This window comes from Anthonomus grandis, chromosome 2 (assembly GCF_022605725.1).
Source record: "Anthonomus grandis grandis chromosome 2, icAntGran1.3, whole genome shotgun sequence".
NCBI classification, from domain to species: domain Eukaryota; kingdom Metazoa; phylum Arthropoda; class Insecta; order Coleoptera; family Curculionidae; genus Anthonomus; species Anthonomus grandis.
In genome coordinates this window covers 39,310,249-39,334,109 of record NC_065547.1, presented here as the reverse complement: position 1 = coordinate 39,334,109, position 23,861 = coordinate 39,310,249, and the positions used below count along the sequence as shown (strand labels likewise).

Here is a 23,861-nt window from a genome sequence, read left to right as displayed (position 1 = left end):
TAAGAAAGTATAAACAAATAACAACTAGTCTGCACATATTTCGTGTTTTAACAATAATAGTGAGTAATTAAGTTCACTAATTCTGACTACCTATTTTATCAAAGGAAAATTAAGTTGAAATTCAAATTGCAGTCTAGTATTACATACAAATATTTAATTTCTTTTTCATCTATTATTTCACTTTACAGGTACATGTTACATCAAATATTATGACACTGGTGCATATTTGATATTTTTGGTGAACATTAAAATTTAAATTAACCTACATTTATTATGGTCTGGCTTATTGAATATGTGTCATAATAAAATCATATATATACATTTATTTTCTTGTAGCGTATTATATGTATTGAACTCATGTACACATTTTTCTTGTAGCTGTATAAACTATTAGAATTTCCACCTAGTCTAAGCTCTCATGGTCTTAAAGGGAACCGAATAAATTGGAAAAGAAAAGGACAACGACCAGAAAAAGTAAAAGCCATATATTATTTACTATTTTCCTCTAAAGCCATTTGCCAATAAGTACTATTTAAATTATATAAATTATATATTATATATAAATTATAAGATGATAAAAATAACAAGCATTACAAAGTTTATCCAAGATTGTAGAGATATAAGGATCAGCAACACGTTCCAATACATTATTTAACTTCCTAAAATAAACATCACGTGTTTACTCACCATTGGTTTAGGAAAGCAATACTGCAAATGACTAAGCTGACTTCGAAGGCTCAATAAAGGCCTCAAGAAAAAAACAATTCATCTTGAATCATTTTATCTAACACTGCATTAATAAGTTTTTGTTTAAAAGAACAAACAAGCCAATACGTTTCTTTAATGGGTGTTGTTAATATTTGTCGTAATTTAAGTTGAACTACAGAATTGCAGCCAAGTTATTAAGTTCTATTCTATACAAGTTATATAGTTCTATATCTATCAAGTCTCTTATTTTATGAAAATAACCAGACAGTCTGTTATTTAGACGATGCATTTGTTTACCACTCAAGTCTTCTTCATCATGGATGTGATTTTATATATGTCATGCAATCAAATATATAATTATAAAAAATCAACACCTTTTTAAAAAACAATCTACAATTACTATGACATGCTTTCTGCAAACAGCTTTTATCGCTATTATTTATAAACTATATTCGGCCATCTAGGTCTTATTAAAGATAAAAACTATACTAATATTGCGGGATATTAACAAGGGAATAAGGGAACGTTATTGAAAAGATATCTAACATGTATTGAGGTGGATGGATTACATTTTTACCAATTTTATCTTTGTTTTCTTTTATTTTGCTATTGTTGTTGAAAGCCACTACTGAAACTTGCTATTTTCATGTATGTTAAATTGTTTTGTATGAATCAGTCCTTATTCTAATTTATTACTTGGAGACAGTATATGAAACGAAAAATTTCTTTATCTTTAAAGTTAAGTATTTAATAATAATATTAATAAATGTCTTATATTTCGGAATAAGAATGTAGTTCGGGAAATATAAGCATATTATTTATCCAAATATTGCGCAGTCTAGCTTGAGTAGCTACTCTACTAAATCACCTAAACATACTATAGAGCAACAACAACATATATAAAGGTCTTACAATAATAACAATAATAGTACATAAGTAAGCAGAAAAGCATGATTTTAAACCTTCTTGTATGATTGAATATTATTCAAATTAAAAGCCTTAAAGGCTCTACTGGAAGAAGATTAAAACATCTTACAAAATTATAACTAAACGACCGCTGAAACGCGGCACTCTGATGTTGAGGCATTGTAAGGCCATGAGAAAACCTTATGTTAATGTTGTGAACGTCACGTCGAATAACCACTTCATCTCTGAAATATGCATCCCTATCCCTGAAAGTGAAGAAGTCTCTTATAATCCATTTTCAATTAATGACATATGATCGAATTTACGTATTCCAAATATAAGACGTACACAACTATTTTGCACTTTTTGAATGCGATATTTGCAATTTGAATCCAAACAAAAACACCGTATACAGATCGTGTTTTCGTTCGTTACTTATAGGAAACCGCATAGAGGCGAAATTTTGCAAAGTCGCGCGTGTACGAGTGCCTGCAACAGAGCACCGCCCCGGCCGGCCCGAGGACGGGATTACATAGAGAAATGAATATTAAATTACATACTTTTAATTACTCTATGCGGGATTAGTAAACATCTGACTTTTGTGGGAGCTGCGTCGTTCGCGTTTGTCATCGCTGGCGACAAAATGTCCCAAAATATTACGCGAAAATCCAGGCATTTTTTAAATATTTATTCTAATGCGGGTTTTACAGACATGACAATGTGTTGTTGTTTGAAATGAAACAACATGTTTAATGTTTAATATGCTGTATTTTGCATAATGAAAATTAAAGCGTTATTCTAATAAAAAATAAAATATCAACTCTGATAAAAATATAATAAAAAATCTAAAATATAAGAAATAAAACTCTAATAAACAAACTTAATAATATATAATTTTTTTAATAAAAGGCTCAAATAAACCACCTTCTTTCGCTAAACAAAAACTTAACCTATCGTAAAAGCTATTTCGCAACTCCTCTAAATTTGTTGGCCTACTAAATTCATGCTTGTAAATGGTCTGCTTAAGACAACCCCACAGATAAGTCATTTGGAGACAAATCTGGAGATCTAGGAGGCCAAATTATTTGTTAAAAATTCTTTTACCCTAGCCGCATTACGAGCAGGACAGCCATCTTGCTGAAAATAAACCGATCCCAGGTCTACATCAGGTAGGATTTGAATGGCAGAAGAACTTGGTTTTGCAGCAACTCAAGGTACTTTTGGGCGTTTAAAGTGCCATCAATAAAAAATGGCCCTATAACATTGTCGCCCAAAATACCTGCTCAAACATTCAATTTCTGAGGATACTGGGTACGAAACTGAAAACTTCTGTGCTCGTTTTCCTAAGATTAATAACGAACAATGAAAGGATTGTGTTTGCTATGTAATGGAAAAAAAGATTCATCAGAAAAGAAAATATTTTTTAAAAAATATTCGTTTTCATTTGCCTTTTTCATCATGGTTTCACAAAATTCCATTCTTCGCCACTGAGTTTTTGAATACTTGAAATATTTGTACCCATATTTTTTCCCGATACGAGCAACAGTTTTATTGCTCATTCCCAACACTTCTTCACTGCTTTTGATAAGATAGGTAGTCAGAATCAGTTCCTCTCCAACACTTCTAGTGAACCATGTCGAATCAAGTTCTAGGGTACTGCAAACCATTTCTTTCTGCCGTTCTATATCCTGGACCACTTCAACAGGCGGTTTTTGATGTTTTGTGTGGCATTTTTTACAACCTTGAAGACAAAAATATGTCTTAACATTTGTAACCACATTTAAAACAGTTTTTGCACAAGGAATCGGTCTATTCTCAAATGTCACTGAAAACAAATCTCTACATTGTACTGTCGAATTGCCTCTATAAAACCATTTAAATAGTTGAACTCTTTCGGAAGGGGTATAAAGAGCCATAGTAAAAAAAACACGAAAATAACGCTCAAAAATTATTAATGCAACGTGCAGTAACACAGCAAAGTGAGGTCTGCTGACTCCCGGTTCAAAAAATAAAAACGAAAAATTCCGTCGCCTGCAAGCCGCAACCAAGCGGTGTTGCCATTATTTTGGGTAATACGTAGCTCATGATAACACGATCTGTCCATATATAATTAAAATTATAGATAAAATAAGACACTAACAAACATTAAGGTGGCTGATCAAAAATTAATTATCCTTTTTATTCCCAAATAACTTTAAGTGTGAGTTAGTGAGATTCAGTCTTAGATTAAATTTTTCCGACTCTTCACTATAATTGAGCCTGAGTTAACGAAATGTTTCCACTAGGTCCTTACTGTTAAAACAAAAATATACTAGGGTCTCGTCTATAAAAGCTGATATGAGATAAAGCTAAAGCAATAATATTTTAATAATTATGTAACCGGATATAATGTGAAAATAACATTTTTCCAAAGATCTTATTGAACTAGAACGTCACACGAAAGAGGTTCACGGCTAAGTATTAAATAGCGGAGAGTTCTGTTTCATTAAGTGTTCTTTTGAGTTTTTATATTCTATGATCATGATGAGAATAAAATTGTACACGCCACTGGACATTTTATGCATGAAACCAGCTATGCTTGATTTACATTTCAAGACACTTAGAATATGCACCGTCTCATGACAAATCAACTAATAATAAATAAAATGACAATAATAAAACGTTTTTTTTTCTCTTATAAATAAATTGGGTGATTAAAAATTAAATTAACAAAATGAAGAAATTACAGAAATATATTTTTATTAGATGCAAATACCTTAATTTTCCATGCCTTGTTTAATATTGAACCAGTTTAAAGCTCTTAAAGACTGATTGCTTCAGCTAAAAAGTTTAATTTTAATAAATGTTCTTCAAATGGTAACCGGACTAACTTTTAAACGAATTTCTTTATAAAATCAAAATTCATTTGCTTTATAAAGGGAGCTTATATAACATTTTGAATTGACAGGTTGTTTTTTCAATATCCACTTTAAAAGAAACTGTATTGGTTTTGTATCGTGTGTTATTTTTTTATTTAAGACTATTGCTTAATGTAAACAATTTAGGTACAATATTTCATGAGCGATAATTATTAACAATTAAATATACTGCATAATTTATTTCTAGGAACATTCCTTAAATTGAAAATATTCCTTACTAATAAATTTAACTTGGGTCTGATAAAAATTATGTAGCAAATATTTTTAATTACTTTTTTATTCATGTAGGGAAAAGTGTCATGTAAACATGAAGTACAAATAACAACTTCTGTCGTATAAAATTTTGTATTTTATTTTATCACAGTTTTAACTTAGATGGAGTTCTTAAACCTATTAACACCTATACGCTATACAACTATCTAGGCCTTACTTCGAAAAAATAGCTACCCTATCAAATTAATCAATAGAATCTTCAACCGAACACCAAAAAAATTTTTTTTTAATTCCATGAGTTAAAAATTTGGCGGTACTCTTAATAGTCAAATTTTCAAAATTGCCTTTAAATGTGAAAATACAGTTAACAGTAATACAGAAGATAAAAGCTTCAAAACCCAAAGAACTACTTTTGGAGTAGTAAACAGCACTACTTTTAGTGTTTTTTAGAAAATCCTCTGCTCCGACTCTCAAGGTATCTATATGTATCAAGATCGTTGTTTAAAAATTAGGATAACGGAACACCAAAGAAGCATTAAACCCGAAATACTATTAGGATCAAAAAACAAATTTATACCTGTGACATGGATTCCATTGTCAATAATTCTATAATTTAATGATATGCGGATGACAGTTTTTCGAAAGCAAATGCGGACGAACCTGTTCTTCGATTGAATGAGTTTGATTGACACTAACGTGTATAGTCAGTAGCTGAATATTCTAAAAATATTGGGTTGCGATTGAATCCGCGTCGAAGTCGGTCGTAATATACTTTGGTCGTGATCATGGGTAGGCAACGAATAACTTGGCTATTCATGTATCCCAAATCTGAATCCTGAAATGATTATCATCATTTATTTTCATAAATGACCAGCATTTTGCTTGGTAAAAGAATATATTTGGACAGATTGGAATAAATCGGGTAGTTAAGAGAATAACAAATACGTATAATAATTTCACCCGTAACACTAGATTTACAAACACTGGACTGGCATCTTTTTGTAATTAAATATTATCAGAATATAGAATAAAACGTGAACCAAAACGAAATAATATTAGCTCAGTAAGCTAGACCTTTAAAATATTTATACAGTGACCGCCTAAAGTTCCGCATAAATTCGATAAAAATTAGAGACATGATTTTTTGAGAAAACGCTCGGACCCGTCGATTTTTATTTTAAGTTGCGCATTATTTCACATAAATTTTTATATACAGGGTGGAACAAAAAAAAAGATATGACGTCATCGGTCATTTTTTTAAATGGAATGCTATATTTTTTATTGCATTTATGAAATATAGGCGAAATTCCAAGCAAGTTTCGTAAAACACACCTTATCTCTTAAGATAAAATGGGGGATAAAATGTTATAAACTGTGAAAACTCTTATATGATTATTAATGTATCAAGTGTTTAAACTGATCCCCATTTACTTCTTGGCAAAAAGCAAGACGGTTTACAAACTCTATCAATTATTTTCGGGTGATATACGTCTAATTTCATATCTAATTCTATTTTTCAAATCTTCTACGTTGTTTGGCTTCTCAATATAAACTTACTTTTCAGGTACCCCCATAGAAAATAGTCGCAGGCATTTAGGTCTGGTGACCTGGCCAGCCACTCTATTGGCCCTCTTCGTCCTATCCATCTTCCTGGGAACACTGTATCCAAGTAATTACGGACATCTCGATGGCGGTGCGCCGTCTTGCTAAAACCACAAATTTTCTGTCGAGACAGCAGGGTCTTGTTTATCTGGGTATAGGGCAGCCAAAGCAGGGATAAGATCTTCTTGAAGAAAATTCAAATAGCGTTGTCCTGTTAAGTTTTTGTTTAAAAAAGTATGACCCTATTACTTTATTTTTCACGATACCAGCCCAAACATTAATAGATTTACGGTACTGTGTATGAGCCTCAGTTGCCCAGTGTGGATTTGACACTGACCAGTACCGACAATTTTGCCGATTTACGACACCCTTTAAACAAAAAGTTGCTGCATCCGAAAACAAAACTCGTAACACAAACTGACGGTTATTACTGCAAATGTTCATCATTTGCTCGCAAAATTGGTTTCTTCCATCAGGATCGTCCTCATTTATTTCGTGTATTAGTCTAATTTTATAAGGGTGGTATTCATTTGCTTTTAAGATGCGTCTTACTGACGTACTGCTATATTATTATCAACTGAAATTTGTGAAGTTGCATTGTTTGAATTATTTCTTCGACGGAGAGCAGAACGTCTAATTTTGTTTGTTCAGAAATTTTTGGACGACCTGATCTTGGCAAATCCCGAACATGACCTGAAGTTATGAATTTGTGCTTTATTCTACTAACTATTAACTGAGAAATGGATGGTTTGGGTATTTGGCATTAAACAGTTCACTTACTTCTTTTTGCGTGCGCACTCGATCCCCATACCCTAGCATCATCAAAATTTAAATTCGTTGGGTTTCCGTTAAATTAGCCATAATTTATTCTGATAAAAACTATTAATTTTCGAACTGACAGTGACATTCGAAAATGGAGATTCTTTATCAATCAATCAATCAAATGCTTTATTGTCAGAAAATTTACATTTTGTCGACAAAGCTAAAGGAAAAAAAAATACAAATATAAACAAATAAACATAAAAAAAATACTCAGACAAAATACACACAAAGTAAATAGGTACATAACAAAACAAAAATACTGTACAAATTATCAAATTGTACAATTTGGTCGAAATACATAACAACAATAAAATAATTGTTATATACAAATATACACACAATTAGATGTATAAAATTGTCAAAAACCTTAGACTCAAAAAAAAAACATACAATAAAATAGAACATACAATAAAAAGCAGGCAAACATTTTGCAAATAAATACATAGCTAATAACGCCAGTGTGTGTGCTTTAAAAGGAAATATTAAAAAAGTCTTCTACTGTATATAAGGCTTTTTGCAGTAGTAAAGATTTTAGGGCATTGCGAAAACAACTAAAAGTAGTCATCGATTTTATTACGGAAGGCAGATGGTTGTGCATTTTTATTGCTGCATAAAGTATAGAGTTCTTTACTAATTCCGACCGTGGAATTGGCAGATGAAGATTATGATCAATGTTCCTTAGTGAATAGCCGTGGGATGGTCTTTCTGGAATCTGCGACACATGTTTGCGGATAAGGCAGATTTTCAGAGAGATTCAAATGTAAATAACGAGGGAAGAGTAAGGATCTTATATTTTATAAAATTTACTTGACAGTGAGCTCTACTATCAAGTCCTAATAAGTAGCGAAGCGCTCTCTTTTGAAGTTTAAATATACGCTCAAATTGGGTCTTGCAGCATGTACCCCAGAATGGCGTAACGAAGATGTGACTCAAAAAGAGCATAATAAACTGTTTTGGCCGTGAAAAAGCCTAATTCTCTTGAGATTGATCTTATGGCAAAACATGCCGAGCTTAGTTTTTTAGATAACGTATCTATTTGCAATTCCCATTTCAAAGAGCCGTCCACAACAAGACCCAAGAACTTGACAGACTCAACAACTTCCAAACTGGTATTGTTTAGAATAAATGGAGGAATGGTCGTTTTATACGATAAGACTTTAGTTTTTGAGAGATTTAAGCATAAAAGATTGGAATCGCACCACGATTTAATAAAGACCAAGTCGTTGGAAATTGTTGTATGTAGTGCCATTGCATTCGGATTGCTCCAAGTGAAGCTAGTATCATCAGCAAAAAGACAGATTTTTCCGCTTATGTTCAGGCTGGCCAGGTCATTTATAAACAGCAGAAAGAGCATAGGACCCAAAACGGAACCTTGAGGTACCCCAGATTCAATTGGTTTACAAGAAGATCGTACCTTTACAAGTTGACTTGTGTTGCACAAATATGACTTAAACCATTGAAGGGATATACCTCTGAATCCATAGTGCTGCAATTTGTTAATTAAAATAATGTGGTTTACGCAATCGAAAGCCTTTGAAAAGTCACAGAAAATTGTTACTGTTAAGTAATTTTTGTTGATATTTGAATAAACGCTGTTAAATAGGGAGAACATAGCATCGTTGGTGCATTTTTTGCTCAGAAATCAAAACTGATAAGGGGTTAGGATATTATATTTAAACAAAAATGACAAAAACCTTTTTTTTTAGCCAGGCGTTCTATGATCTTTGAGAGGGTTGGAAGAAGTGCAATTGGACGAAAGTTTGAGGCTTGATCTTTATCTCCTCCTTTATGTGATGGAATGATTATTGCAGTTTTAAGGCAGTTTGGAAAGACCCCATTTTGAAATGACATGTTGATTAGGTCTACTAAATGGATTAGAGTACAATCAGGCATATTTGAAAACATTTTAAGAGTAAGCCCATCTGTACCAGCTGATGATTTGTTTTTCATTTCGTTAATTGTACTTTGAAGTTCTGTAAATGATACTGGCGTAAAAAAGAAATTGTGCAAATTTTCATTAGAGAGATATGACAGAGGATCATCAGAAGGTGTTATAGTGGCCATTAGATTTTTTGCCACGTTTACAAAGTAATTGTTTAGGTCCTCGGGTGATAGAGTATTTGTAAATAGACGTACTTATTTATTTTCTTGTTATTTAAATGTAAATATTTCGGAAACAGTTGAGTTTTGAGATGAGGTGTGTTATACGAAACTTGCTTGGAATTTGGTCTATATTTCACAAATGCAATAAAAAATATAGCATTCCATTTAAAAAAATGATCGATGACGTCATATCTTTTTTTTTGTTCCACCCTGTATACAAACATTTATGTGAAATAATGTGCAACTTAAAATGAAAATCGACGGGTTCGAGCGTTTTCTCAAAAAATTATGTCTCTAATTTTTATCGAATTTATGCGGAACTTTAGGCGCTCACTGTATAATTTGAGATATATCGATATTTTTTGTCAACGACATATACCATTACATTTTTTGGTTAGTAAAACATTTAGCCATGAAGCCAAGACGTAATCCTTAGGTATAGTTTTTTCTTTTACAATACTAACAAATTGAAATGAATCTCTGACGTTAAAATGAAATATGGTTGTCAGGGATTTAAGATTTGGTGTATCAGACCTGCTAAATTATAAGATAGAGAGCCAATAGAGCTGATAATTGGTGTCATACCATTTTTATGTTTTTTGTCAAGCAATGCAACTTAGGTGGACGGCGTTATTAATTTTGTATTGCTTATTGTGATTTTCAATAATCACTTTATCCTTATAAGGCTCAGATAATAATTTATTGGCTTTAAGTTGACTAGTGAGTGTAGAGTCTCTGAATTTATTTATAAGTAGTTATCATTTAGCATTTCTGACACTTTACAGTGGCATCATCTTTTTTATACATTATGACTTTGAAGTTACCCTTACCAGAGAGATACCCTATGATTTCTGGATGCTCTTCTTAATATCAACACTAAAAAGATTTTTTTGTAATGTTACTCTTTATAGTTACAATTTAGTAACGAAACGTCACTGAGAAAATAATAGTGTTTCATTGCACGATATACAATCTACTTGTCATATTTTCATTTAATAACTTTCGAACATTGATATTCTTCGATTAATATAGTTGTTATGTAAAAAATAGTCCGGTACGATTAACCGGTTTATAGGGGATATTTGTAGGTAGTTAAGTTTGCTAGGCAGTCTTAATTTCAAAGGTTTAAACAACAAGTTTAATATTCCCTAGATCTGATACGTAACAAAATCCCCGTTGCATTAATTTATGGACAAGAAACCTCTCATGGGTTCTTTGTATGAACAGTTGTCTCAATTATACTCACTCACTCAGTAAGGAGTAAAACACACTAAATCAATTTAAAGGTGTTTATTAAAGTCAATATAATGTGGGAAAACCCAATATACCTGGCAAAAAATGTATGCTTAAAAAAATATTTAACTTGACTTGCAATCAATATTGATGCATTAAAAATAAAAAAAACATACATTCGTTTTTTAGTCAATTTGACAAATAATGTTGTAGCGTATATTCACACTGATTTTCATTATAATACAGATAAATTCATTTTGTATGACAGGTGGACAAATAATTAATTTATAATTTGGGATGACGAATGACGCTAGAATGAAGCTGTTACGGATTTTGAGTTTGTTCCTTTAAATAATGGCATTATATGAAAATTAAAAATCAATTTCAATGAATGATAACCATGGTTAAATAGGATATTATATTCTACTTTTAATCTGAGGAACTTGATTCAGTTTATATGTAACTGAATTACATTACAATAATAGCACCCCGAATAATAAAAGATATTAGAAGCATAACATTTTCGAAGTACTTTGCTGTAACGTTTCTTCATTAGCAGTTCCGCTTAGATAATTAATTTTTTTTTAAGTTTTTGTAAACTTATTAAAATATTTTGACAGAACAATAAAAAATTATGAAATGATTTTTACCCAAGCAGTACTTATAGGAAAAATCGATTAATAAATAATTTTTTTTGTTTAGAATTGTAAAAAAAATCGATAAACATTTTAAATGAGTTCCCTCAAAAAAATTTTTTTTCAAAAATTAATATTGAATGCATAACAAAATATGTTCATTCAATGAATGGAATAATTCGATAGAATAACAATAGACACAATTCAATTTTTTTTATTGTTCCCATAAGAATTACAAACAAAACATAAAGACCATAATAATTAATTCATTTTGCAGAAAAGTTTTATACTCTATTTCAAAAACGTAGAGAGTAATAAAATGTAAAAAAATTCAGAGATATAAACTTAGTACCTAGTTAATGAATAAAGTGAGAAAAAAAGGTAGGATTTTAATGCTTTAAGAAGGTTACAGATAGTTGCGATTTTGATAAGTAACACATATAAGCATATTATTTAATTTACTAATTTGGAAGCTTAGAATTCAATCAAACTATTGAAAGTTGGATTATTTTTAATCCAATATTCCACAACTTCAAGGATCTTTGTAAAAAGTTTAATTTTAATTAATCTCCTCTAAACAGAAACCGTATTTGTTTTTAGAGGCAATCTGTATCCTTTTGTAAAATTCATTTAAATAGCCTTTCAAACATAAATTTTAGCTTAACAAACTTAGCCTAATAAAGCCAATAAGTTTCCTTTTTGTATTGAGCTTAAACCCCTAAATTTCGTTTTTGTAAACGGAGCTTAAACAACTTAACTAACTGACAAGTGTTAATTTATATGTTTTCTATATTCAGTTCAAAGGAAATGGGAAAAGGTTAATTATTCTGCTCGAAATTAATTTAATTGAAAACCTATAACATTAATAATTTAATAACCCCAAAAAGATGTATTAATAAATTGAAATGTAAACAGGATAAGTCTCCATCCACATCTATAGGAAAACTATAATTATGAAAAATCTCAAAAATGTGACAATATACTTAAATCAATAGGGGCTACACTGTTAAAATATTGTGAAGATAATAGCATTTTTGGTTATACCGTAGTTGATGATTTATATTTATTTATTTTATTTATTTCAATATACGGCAGAGCCAGTTTATAAAAACAAAATAGATAATACAAAATACTAGACAATATAACAATATAAATACAATACTAGAATTACAAAAAAAAAGAATACCAAGATAAAACCTCTGAAAAAACAATCATCAACAGGGCTAAAAACTTAACACTATCCAAGGAACGTAGGTTAAAGTGTAAGATTATTTATTTTTGATTTAAATGACCGTAAGCCGTCGGAAAATGGATCCAAACTATTTTCATTAAAGAAACGCAAGGTCCTAGTCAGTGGAGAAAAAACCCATAGTTGGCCAAATGAAAGGGTAAACGAAGCATAGAAGAGTTGATCCTTCTTTGACAGGTGTTAAAAGGAATTGCTTCCAAGATGGTAGGACAATGATATAAACCATTTAAGATCTTATAAAACGTTAAAGCATCAGAATAATGCCGTCTGACTTCAAGATTAGGGATATTAAATTAAACACTGATTATAGTCGATGTAATAATTACGATAAATATTAACTTCAGCTCTATAAGCAAGGGATCTTAAGAATTTTCTTTGTACAGCCTCAAGGCGTTCAATATGAGAATCATAATAAGGGGACCAAATTACAGACGCATACTCAAGCACGGAATCTACCAAAGAGTAATAAAGTAATTTGAAACAATAAGGTGAAAGATGTACACTATTTTTAGTGATAAAACCAAGACCACACATACTCCTGTTAATAATATTCAAAATGTGCGGCAAAAAAGTTAGCTTGGTATCAAAAAGACCACCTAAATCTTTAACTGTATCAACTGACTTGAGTTCGTTATTGTTGATTGTATATTGATAATTAATAATTTTATTAGAACGACCAAACGAAATACATACATACTTCTTTACATTCAGTTCCAGACTATTGCTCAATTCATTATATCATTGCTATTACACCACTCAGCAACATTATTTAAATCCAATTGAAGTAGCTCAGCCTCAAGATATGACTCAATGGCTTTATACAGTTTAAAATCATCAGCAAAAGCAAGATGTTTTGAATTATCAAATTACATCACTCAAATCTCTTATGAACAAATTAAAAAAGACTGGTCCAATATGCGAACCTTGAGGCACGCCTGAAGATACTTCAATACCATTAGAAATATAATTACTTATCCTGACCAACTGTGTGCGACCAGTCAAAAAACTGTGACAAAATTCGATCAAAGTCCTACCAAGGCCCATAGCCCCAAACTTCTGAACCAGATGTTCATGACCAACCCTATCAAAGGCCTTCGAGAAGTCTGTGTACACACTATCGACCTGTACAGACCTCTCAAAAGCACCAATCAAATCATATTGATAAGTCACCGTAGATCTACCCTGACAAAAACCATGCTGATGATCACTAAGCAATCGCCTACAGTGCCACGAAAATCGCACAGAAAACAATCTGTCAAACAGCTTAGGAACTACAGACTGAATACACACACCTCTATAGTTACAAATATCAGTTCTATCGCCATTTTTATGAATTGGTGTTAAAAAGCTTACCTTCCAATAATCAGGAAATTTGCCTGATGTCAAGCGAAGATTAAAAAGGTGATGCAGAGGCTTACTCAGAGTGCACACACAGTTTTTAAGAAAAACAGATGGGATACCATCAGGCCCAAAATAATGTTTATTAGGAAAGAGTAAGATTTTATCAAATATGTCCAATAAAGAAAAAGAGATGCGATTTAAATCCAGACTGTAATCAAATTTATAGTCAGGAGCCTTGCGGACAGGTTGCCTATATGTAGTTTCAAAATACCTAGCAAATAAGTTTACAATATCTTGACCATTACCAGCAACCTCGGCTTCCATATGCATGCTATTGGGGTATGAATTAGACCTACGTAATCTATTGATGTGTTTCCAAAATGAAGAAGGATCATGAGAAATTTCAGTATTTAATCTTTCAATATATGACCTAAAACATTCATCACGAAGAGTTTTACATTTATTCCTCAAATTTGAAAAATTAACATAATCCATGAGATCTTCGCTATTTTTGAATTTTGTGTGAGCAATCTTTTTTTGAATAACAAGATTCTGTAATTTTCTACTAAACCAAGTGGGAAAATTAGATGATTTAAAATGTTTAATTGGAACAAACATCTCAATAGCAAAATAGAGAGCATTGTAAAAAATCATTTATTAATATCCTTCTGATTAAAAGCAGTATCCCAATTCTTGCAAGCAAGGTAATTATTAATGACAACAAAATCACAGTTTACAAAATCATAATAATAAACATCATACTTAAGACTAAAATCACAATTAATAGGAATATTTATTTCATAAGCAGGATGGTGGTTTGATGCCGGTGATAAATTTTCAGTGGCATATATGACTTCAACATTTGACAAACTTGAGAAAAACAGATCAAGAAATGTACCAAACAAATTTGGCAAGCCATTCACCTGCTTAAGATTAAGATAGTTACAACTACTACATAGCACATTTGCAGATGTTATAGAATCAGCCGTCTTAACATGCAGTCCGTTCACAGAGTTCCTCCATACCCGCATGTGACAAATTAAAATCACCACACAATAGAATATCACAACTAGTATGAACACTCACAAGATCCATGGATGTAGAGGCAAATTCAAAATACAAAAGATAAAGGAGAAGCAGGAGGGATGTAGACAGCACCAAAAATGATATTCTTGTCACTGCATGATACAAAAGCACAAAGATGTGTTCCAGGGTTGAATCACTGGTCTGTAATAACCTGGCTTTAAAACATTTACGAACAGCAATCAAAGTGCCACCACCTCTTTGCCTCCCCGTATTTGTGTAACATCGATCCTGACGGAAAATATTGAAGTCAGTGAACCTTAACTCCGAGTCGAGAAAATCTTCATTAAGCCAAGACTTCACCAAAATTACAACATCATATATGCAACTGTTGGCAGCATTTCGCAGATCAGCTATTTTAGTTCGCAAACCACCCGCATTATGAAAGTATACATTTAGTTTTTTGGAGTTTGCTTAATAACATTATTCCTCTTTTGTTAGACCACCTTAGGAATGCCATTAAAATATTGTATGCATAAGTTCTGTTCTGTACGTGAGCGCAAAGTAAGTTCTTCATAAGCATTTTTTACTTGCTTACGTTAAATAGGTGTTAGGTCAGCTTTTATTTTTATTTTTATTTGAAAATTATTAAGTGATTTACGATTTTTTAAAACAGAGGATGCCAGCTCTCAGCTTAAAGGTCTCAATTTGTCTTTGTTCAATTTGCCTAGACGATAGGCTTTAAAACTTGGACAGGTAATATTTAGTCTTAGAAAGCACTCAGTTACATACTTCTTGTCGTGATCTAAACGAACTTTAGATTCTTCGGCATTACTCTCAGGGATATCATAAAAAATATCATTCTTGGATCTGGAAGCTCTTTCATGCATTTCCTCGTAAATCTCTGCAGGGGTCTGCTCAGCAGCCATGTTAGTCTTACTTACCCCCTGAGATTTTAATTGATCCAACTCATACTTAAGGTCTTGGACCTCAGTCTAAGCTCAGATACCACTGAGCCAAGGTCGCCTGTCTGAATAGCCTTAATTTCATCCAACAGATATGTCAACTTAGTGTTCTGATCGTTAATAGCATTAAAAATATTTAGTGATGAAATGATCAAAAAAAAAGATCAAAACGACATCCGACATCTCAATATTCTGTTTGTTTATTAGACGATCTTGAATTTTCTCTCCTAACCTCGAAAAGTCGCCAGCTGTTTCATCGAATTGATCCTGGGCACTGTTCGAAGCATTCTGCTACGAAACACGTTTACAGGCTGTAACGAAATCGCTGTTGGCGATCGCAGGCGACGGCAACAAGTCGGACTGATGACCAGACATTACTCGACCCGACAAAGAGGCCTGCTGATCTTGAACCTGATCCGGGTCACTTAACAGATCGGATGGCGCCAACGATTCACGGCACCTAACCTTAACGGCGGCACATTTTTCACAACACCAATTGTGTGAACCTTCCTAGCTTGTGCGACAACTTTATTAAAACTGGAAACCGAAAGGCCCGTACAGCCCCTATGGAACCAAGAATTACACAAACTACACTCAACTGAACTAGAGTTTGATGAAAACACGCGACGACATTTACAACAACTACTCACGTCGGCCATCTTGGATATTTATATTAGAAGTAGTAATAAATACGAGTTCGTAATCAAATAATTAGGACTTAAATATTTATTTCAAAATTGACTTTCCCGATCCCTGTATATTATGGTTTGTTTAAAGAAAAATAATAAGTAGGCGTTCGTATTAAAATAATTAGATGTTGTTAAGACAATATATTCCATTAAATAACGTGTGGCTTTTATCAACTTTTTTTAATGGAATAGGCCATATAATATTACATTTTAGAAGTTTTCATCAGAATCTAAATACGTAACTAAAAGTTTTTATGTCAAAAATCACGATTGCAAGTCTACAATAATCGTCAATTTTTCCTATAAGCAAACTCCTGTTAAGAAAAACCAATATTAATAGATTTTATAAGAAATTTCAAAAATAATAAGAGTGTGGTCAAAAACAGAATAATAAAAATGAAATTTAATAAATTCTCTAAAGTGACTTTTTGAAAATGAAAACCTCGTATTTTGATGACTTTATCGTATTAAGCATTAAAAATAACTTTGTGTAATGATATCTCTTTCGAAAATTTTTAGCTTTTGAAACGTGCAATTTATATGAAGAATTTTTCTAGTTTATGAAAATGTGATACATTTGACATGACTTGATTTCAGAATCCGATCCGAATAGAGTACTAAAAAATAAACCAGTAAGCAACAATGAAAATATTGAAATTGCAATTTTAATTTTGTGGCAAATCTCCAAGAATATCTACCAGGCAAAAAGTTTCAGGAAATAAAAATTAAAAGTTTTGTTTTATCAATTTACCGGTTTGGTTTCAGATACTTTAATTACTATGAGATGGTGCCACGCTATAAAAATCAAAATGGAATGCATTGTTGATTTGCACCTACTGTGAGAGAAATAAAAAATCGACTGTATTTTTTGGTAAATAAAACATATGACGACGAGTAAGACAACCTTAATAAAAATTGCTGTCGGCTCTTTTTGCTTTTAGTTCAAAACTGTTTCTCTTTCAGGTTTACCTCCAGAGGGTTGTTGAGCTTGAAGGGAGAGATTCCCTCACGTTAATTTATGATGAGAACGACTTATTTGGTTCACAAATTATTAAAAAAGGATAAATATTAATAAAAAATTAATTTTAATGTATTACTACATAATTAATAAAATAATAAAAAGTATTAAAAAGTGTTAATACTAAGAAAGAATAAAAATAAATAAATAAACGAGTATTTTGATTTGAAGGAAGACCCACCTTTTCAGATGCAGTGACTTACTTTCATGTTTAAAAGCTTGATCTTTAAATAGCGCCCCAGCTATTCGGTAAAAAAAAAATCGCAATGCAAATTATAGGTAGTAACTATAAGTGGCATACTTATCATCTTTGCATACTTAATAATGTTTTATTACTCTCTACCTGTTTAAAATGGACTATATACGTATTACTATTTTATTTGACTTAATTACGTTAATACGTAAGAAAAAAATATTTAAAAAGGTCATTATGCTCGCAAACAAGCAGACAACTTCAAAGCACTTCGTTTAATTTGAAACAAATAATTTCAAGAAAATTCCTTGCATAAATTCCCCCTCATTAGTAACGTAAATATTTTCTAGTTAAACTCGACGAAACAACAAGCGGCTACGTGTAATAAGGCAAATCGCTTAATTAATTAAGCACTTAAATGTTTCTTCGAGTGCAATTTGAATTAATTAATTTACATTTAATAGATAATAGACGGAATAGACGTGTAGGGGGAGCAAAGCCTCAATTTAAAATCAATTAAACGAGGCTTACGTTGACGGAGAGAGAAAAACGCCCACCATCTCTGGCAATAATGAGAAAACTCATTTAAGCAGGTTTCAATTAAGTTTTCTTTTGTTCTAGCGAAAGAGAGCGATTGCTTCAGTCTGACCAATATGACGGCGCCACCCGTTCAAGATCCTCGATCGGAAATGAGACTGCATTGCCAGTTTGATATGGGGGGCGAGGAGTTGTATGCTGTCAAATGGTAAGTCGGCTTTCTTTTCTCTTATGTGTGTATTAGCTTTGTTGGCGGTAGTTGTTCCTGACTGAAACCTGATTGATGCACTTCAAATATGAGCATTTGGGCTGCAATAAGTGGCGGATTCTGACAATCTGTTGTTCGCAGACATGCTTAATCGACTCGAAGATTTCTACGGGATCGATCAGAGCAATCAGCGGTTAGATGCCTGGACTTCTTGTCAGGTACATGCGCAATAGTCCGAAATCCAATGCGTTTGTTGACAAAAGCATTTTTCCAGGAGGGCGAATTTCTTAATTATAATATCTGTATTGTACTCGTACTATGTCGTCGTATACAGTATGTCCAAGGCAAAACAGATTACCCTGAAATCTCTTAGTTAGCTAAAAACGGCCGAAGATGTTGTAATGCATAATTATATAAAATGGTTTATGTTAGTGAGTCAAGGTGTTTGCGATGGATTTTAAGCTCACGTTTGTTATAAGTTCGCAATGTCGTAATTGACAAATAGTTAAAATTATAATTCCGTTGCGCATCTTGATTTTTATAATTAACACGAATTGTTATCTTATGATTGATATGAATAGTTGTTAATTTTTGTGAATAAACCAGTATTGAGTTCTACTCCCAGTAGTCTCTCTTTGCTCTGTTATGACAAAAATAATAGTCCGGCAAGACTAACCGGTTCACAGGGACTATTTCTAAGGAGTTGAGTTTGGTCGACAGTCTTGATTTAAAAGTTTTACTTAACAAGAACAACTCCCTAGATCTGATAGGTTCCAGAAACCCTGTTAAATTTTAAATGATAAAAAAAGAACCTATCAGGCCGGCTTCGTGGGTTCTCTGTATGGTCAGTTGTCTCAGTCATACTCACTCACTCAAAAGTAAAACACCTTACTTTAATTTAAATAGGGTGTTTATTAAAATTATAAGGCAAACAAAATCTACATGGAAAGTAAATATACATGATGGTATTAAAAATTTAAACAAAAATAAATAAAAGATATATATCATAAGTTTATAACCTATAGGTGCCTGAATTTGTCAGTGATCACATCGAAAGCATTACATAATAAAGCGTAACATTGAATTATTTTAATTTATATAAATGTAAAATAAATATAATTTCAGTTTTAAAGATTAAAATGAGAAGGTGATAAAATAATAAATTCATGTTAAATCATAGGACAAAGAAATCAAAAGAATATGGTTAAGATCAATTAAAGAGGAAAAGAAAAAGACTAATAAGCTTACGGGTCAAGTTCCATGGTGTTCTTCTTTCGGGGGCGAGAACCCGCGATGGGTTATTTCTCACCACATAGGGCTTAAGGCATGATGTGGGTTGACGGGGCTAAGGGCGGCGAAATTATCTGCTTTTTGGCTTCAGGGCGAAATCCTCATCACTGCTGGGTCATGACTAGCGGTTTACAAATTCATATTTAAGGAGCCCTAAGAGAGATTTCTCAATGGAAACACGGTACACCAAATAAAATGCCACCAACGGTGAAAACTACTTACGAAGTTTCAAGAGGCATCGAACCACTAAGAACCATCCTGCTTCAAAAAATATTTGATTAAAAATAAAGAAGCGCTAATGAATTTTAGTTTTCAGTATTAATTTAGTTAAAAATGTGCTGGCGGAGAGATTTGATACTAGATTTATTTCACGACACAATTAATCTCTCTCCGTTACAGCGGATAGCACGGTTCACCTTTGACAGGCGCAGGAGCTCGAAAAGGCCTCCAGATGCGTCGCGGAACTGCTTAAATACCAGTCCAAAAGACGTCTGGGCGCAAGACCGGAGATTGAGAAACTTCGCTCGTTACTTTATAGGTTTAGCCGCTATGGGCCCAACCAAAACCCATACATAGATCACTAATAAGAAAACCATAGAGTGCCTAGTAGAAACTACAAATACGGGACAAATCATAATAATCCGAAACGCGGCGCCACTGGCGTCCGCTTTAGTAAACCGGTTGACCAATTTAATTGCCGTGAAATCTTTTCCATGCACAGCATATTGTAAACAATAACAAATAATTAAAGTGGTGATAACGTTGATAGTGGTTCAATGAAAAACATTGGCGAATTCCATTAAAAATCGAAGGCAATTGTAATTATGGTGGGTGTCTCAGTCAGTAGGCTCGTACTTATAAAGTTTTGAAAGAAAGATTTATAACAAGGTCATTTTTAAATATTTTAATCAAATGAATAAAAGTTAGGATTCTCCAGATCCCGTCTAAAGCGTAATTAATCCTGTAACAGCTCAACCTACTACGACCAAGCAACTTTGTCTTAAACCTATAGTGAGGCTGGTATAGGGTAGTAGGAAAAAAAGGTTTAGGGAAAAGCCCTATATCTTTTCATGGTCCTTCGAGCAGCCAAGACAAGTCAGGAGTAACCGCCAAAAAGGGCCGTCTCCATCTTCAAATCAAATCAGTCAAAGTAGTCAAGCCAATCAAAGCAGCCAAAGCAGTCGAGCCTAAAGCACTCAAGTTAGTCAAAGCAGACAAGTCAGTCAAGCCAATCAAGCTAGGCAAAGCAGTCAAGCAAGAAAGGCAAATTAAGTCAGAACAGCCGCGTCCATCATCGAGAAAGCAATGAAAGAAACAATCAGTGAAATAGAAGTCAAAATGAAACCGCACTTAAATCGCTTTCAAAAAGAAATAAGCCACAGCATGGAAATTTTTAACAAGATGAAAGGATACAAGCGCATAGCAGACAGCAATGAAGTCAACATCTATATTCGGATAGTATATTCATATTCGATTAGCTGGCATCTAACTTCATCACTAAAATAAGTGGTTACTACCTGAAACTTTTCCAGATACTTTTCGAATAAGGATCGATATTTAACATCCTGTCACTACCTCATGTTCACAATATCCTTCAGAAAGCCAACACCAAGTTAGTATCCTATTTGAAAATACAAGAAGAGGGAAGGCAATTGGTAAAAATATTCACACATTTTGCCATTGAAGATATTTCCAATTTCAACCTCATGAAAGTATATCCAACAGCTCTTCATGTTGAAAACAATTCCTACTGGTCTCTGGAAATACCTAATGACATTCTGGCAGTCGACTACAACAATCAACAGTACTTCGAGCTGTCGCACGATGAATTAACAGCATGCATACGCCGAAGTAACCAATACCTGTGTTCACCGATAACGGTTAGAAATATAGACGCTAGTCCAAATTGTGTCATTGACGAAATATATCAACGACATCAAGGGAAGCCATGCAACATAAAAATACACGAACTGCACAACACCATATGGAAACAGCTTTTCACGCCAAATACACGGATGTTTATTTCGCTAAATCCAATAAATATCGCCATTATCTGCAACGGCATAAGGAAAGAAATATTAGTAAATACCACCGGCATAATTCAACTAACCGAAGCATGCATCTTAAAAACCAAACAAAACAATATAATCGCAAAACGCTTCGATACCGTTCATTTTGTGTCAAGCTAGACGAAAACATCAACATTTGTTAATATCACGGACCTACACCAAGCAAAAACCAATACAGTCAGCAGTTTTTCGAGGGAACCAAGAAAGAATTGAGCTGATTGAGGGTCTTTATTATCAACAAAATAAGTCTGCTAGAGAAGCAGCACATGGTTTCAATAGTAATAAAAGAGTTAGTTATTCTTATGTAATAGATTTGATAAGAAAGTTTCAAGAAACAGGGTTAATAAAAAACAGAAAAATTAAGTTCAGTGAGATGTGATGTGTGGTAGAAGTGGAAGAAATTGTGGGGAAGAATGAAGTGGTAGAAATTGTGTATTTTGAAAATAAATAATCTGACTTGGAGTTTTATAGTTTTAGTAACCGACATATGAGCTGATAGAGCCGATGGTTCTAGACTTAGTGTCTGCAAGAACCACTTATTAAAACCATAGAGTTCCAATTTGGTTTCGGTTCTAATTTTAGTTTTTAAATATTATATTTACATAAATTTCATTTAATATGAACAATTTGTTCTTTTTTAATAACAATTATTCATGCATTAAGAGTGAATTATCATTTTGCTTGTCAATATATATAATTAATATTTCATTAAATTTAGGCATAACTTAAATGCATATGACCTACACTTGTTGACTTACGTTAGTAAAAAATTGACTTTTAATAGCAGAAATCATTTTATTATTTGTTTCACATTTTTTCATATATCGTGAAAACGAACTGATGAAATAAAAAAAAATAAAAATAGAGCTATATAGAGAATAAAATTGCCTTTAACTCAATGTATCACTTAATTTATTAATTACCATTAATAAAAATATTGACACTGAGGCTCTGGAGGGAAAAAGGATGACTTCAGAAAAACGCAATTTCTGTCAGTAAATGTCCTCCTCAATATTAAATTTGACGTGTTCGGCCGTTTTTACCTAAACAATTTATTTTTCCAGATTTTCAGGATGAACCTGTCTCGGACACCTTGTATATTTTATCTGTATAGCAGTGTTTTCATATACCTATTAGAAGTGAACACCTATTTACCTGCTTTTTATATCCACTTCATTTGACTCTATAGCTGTGTTTACAGATACAAAGGTAAATTAGTACTACATGTAAATAAGATAATAAATGAAATAAAATTTTAAAATTTTTCATTTACTGCTGATGACCGATCATTTCTCAACTAGTGACGATGACTTAAATGAAATCAAGATGTAATGAAAACTTGAAAACTCCAAGAAATGAAAATTATTTTGAGGAAACGTTAGAATATTGAAAAGCTAAAATCAGTAAACAACAACTTTGTTTGAGTTCAACATATTCTAAGGGGCAAAGGGTGTTTTGTTTACAAATATAGTTGCCATCCTAACATTTAACATAAATTATTTTATTGGATTTTGGATTATATATGGTCAATTACAATCTGGAAATTTTCCACTTGCTATCTGAAGATTTCCTTCAAGTATTAATGTATCTGTGAATACGATTGACCAATTTTATATAAAAACTGTAATAAAATTGTACACCTAGAAGTATACTTCAGCTACTATTTAAACTTAAAATGTCCATTAATTTTGAGCTAGCTGGTATATTTTTACAGAAATTATGTTTTCTACTTAGTTAATTTATAAAGCCATAAATTCAATATATCTTAAATTATATTATTTCACTATAAAATACATAAAAAAGTATTAATGTAATAAATCTCATGTAGTAAACCTATATGAGATTCCGGATTAGCATACCCCGAGTGTCGTGAATTAATTATTTCTGGAAAAAGGCAATTTAAAAAGGGTTTTTAAAAGTTCGGTATAATGTTAATTTACCTAAAAAAAGTTAATGTAAACTAAAAATAAATCATGTTTTTTAGTGCCCAAATTTAAAAAAATATAAATATTTTTTGCAAGATATATTTATATTTTTTGTCCTTTACATACACTTGATATAAAATAGACATATATTCTTGCTTTTAAAAATGTATGTAGAATATTATAAATAAAATAAATATTATATATCCAATATAAT

General features: G+C 32.1%; 1 protein-coding gene across 1 annotated transcript in view; it reads left to right on the top strand.

Moving 5' to 3' along the window:
- Positions 1-23,861, top strand: part of LOC126750177 (uncharacterized) — a 226,461-nt gene that overhangs the window by 140,567 nt on the left and 62,033 nt on the right. The window contains exon 2 of the mRNA XM_050459707.1: positions 18,240-18,363. Within this exon, the coding sequence (XP_050315664.1) occupies positions 18,240-18,363 (124 nt within the window). The remainder of the gene's footprint in view (positions 1-18,239; positions 18,364-23,861) is intronic.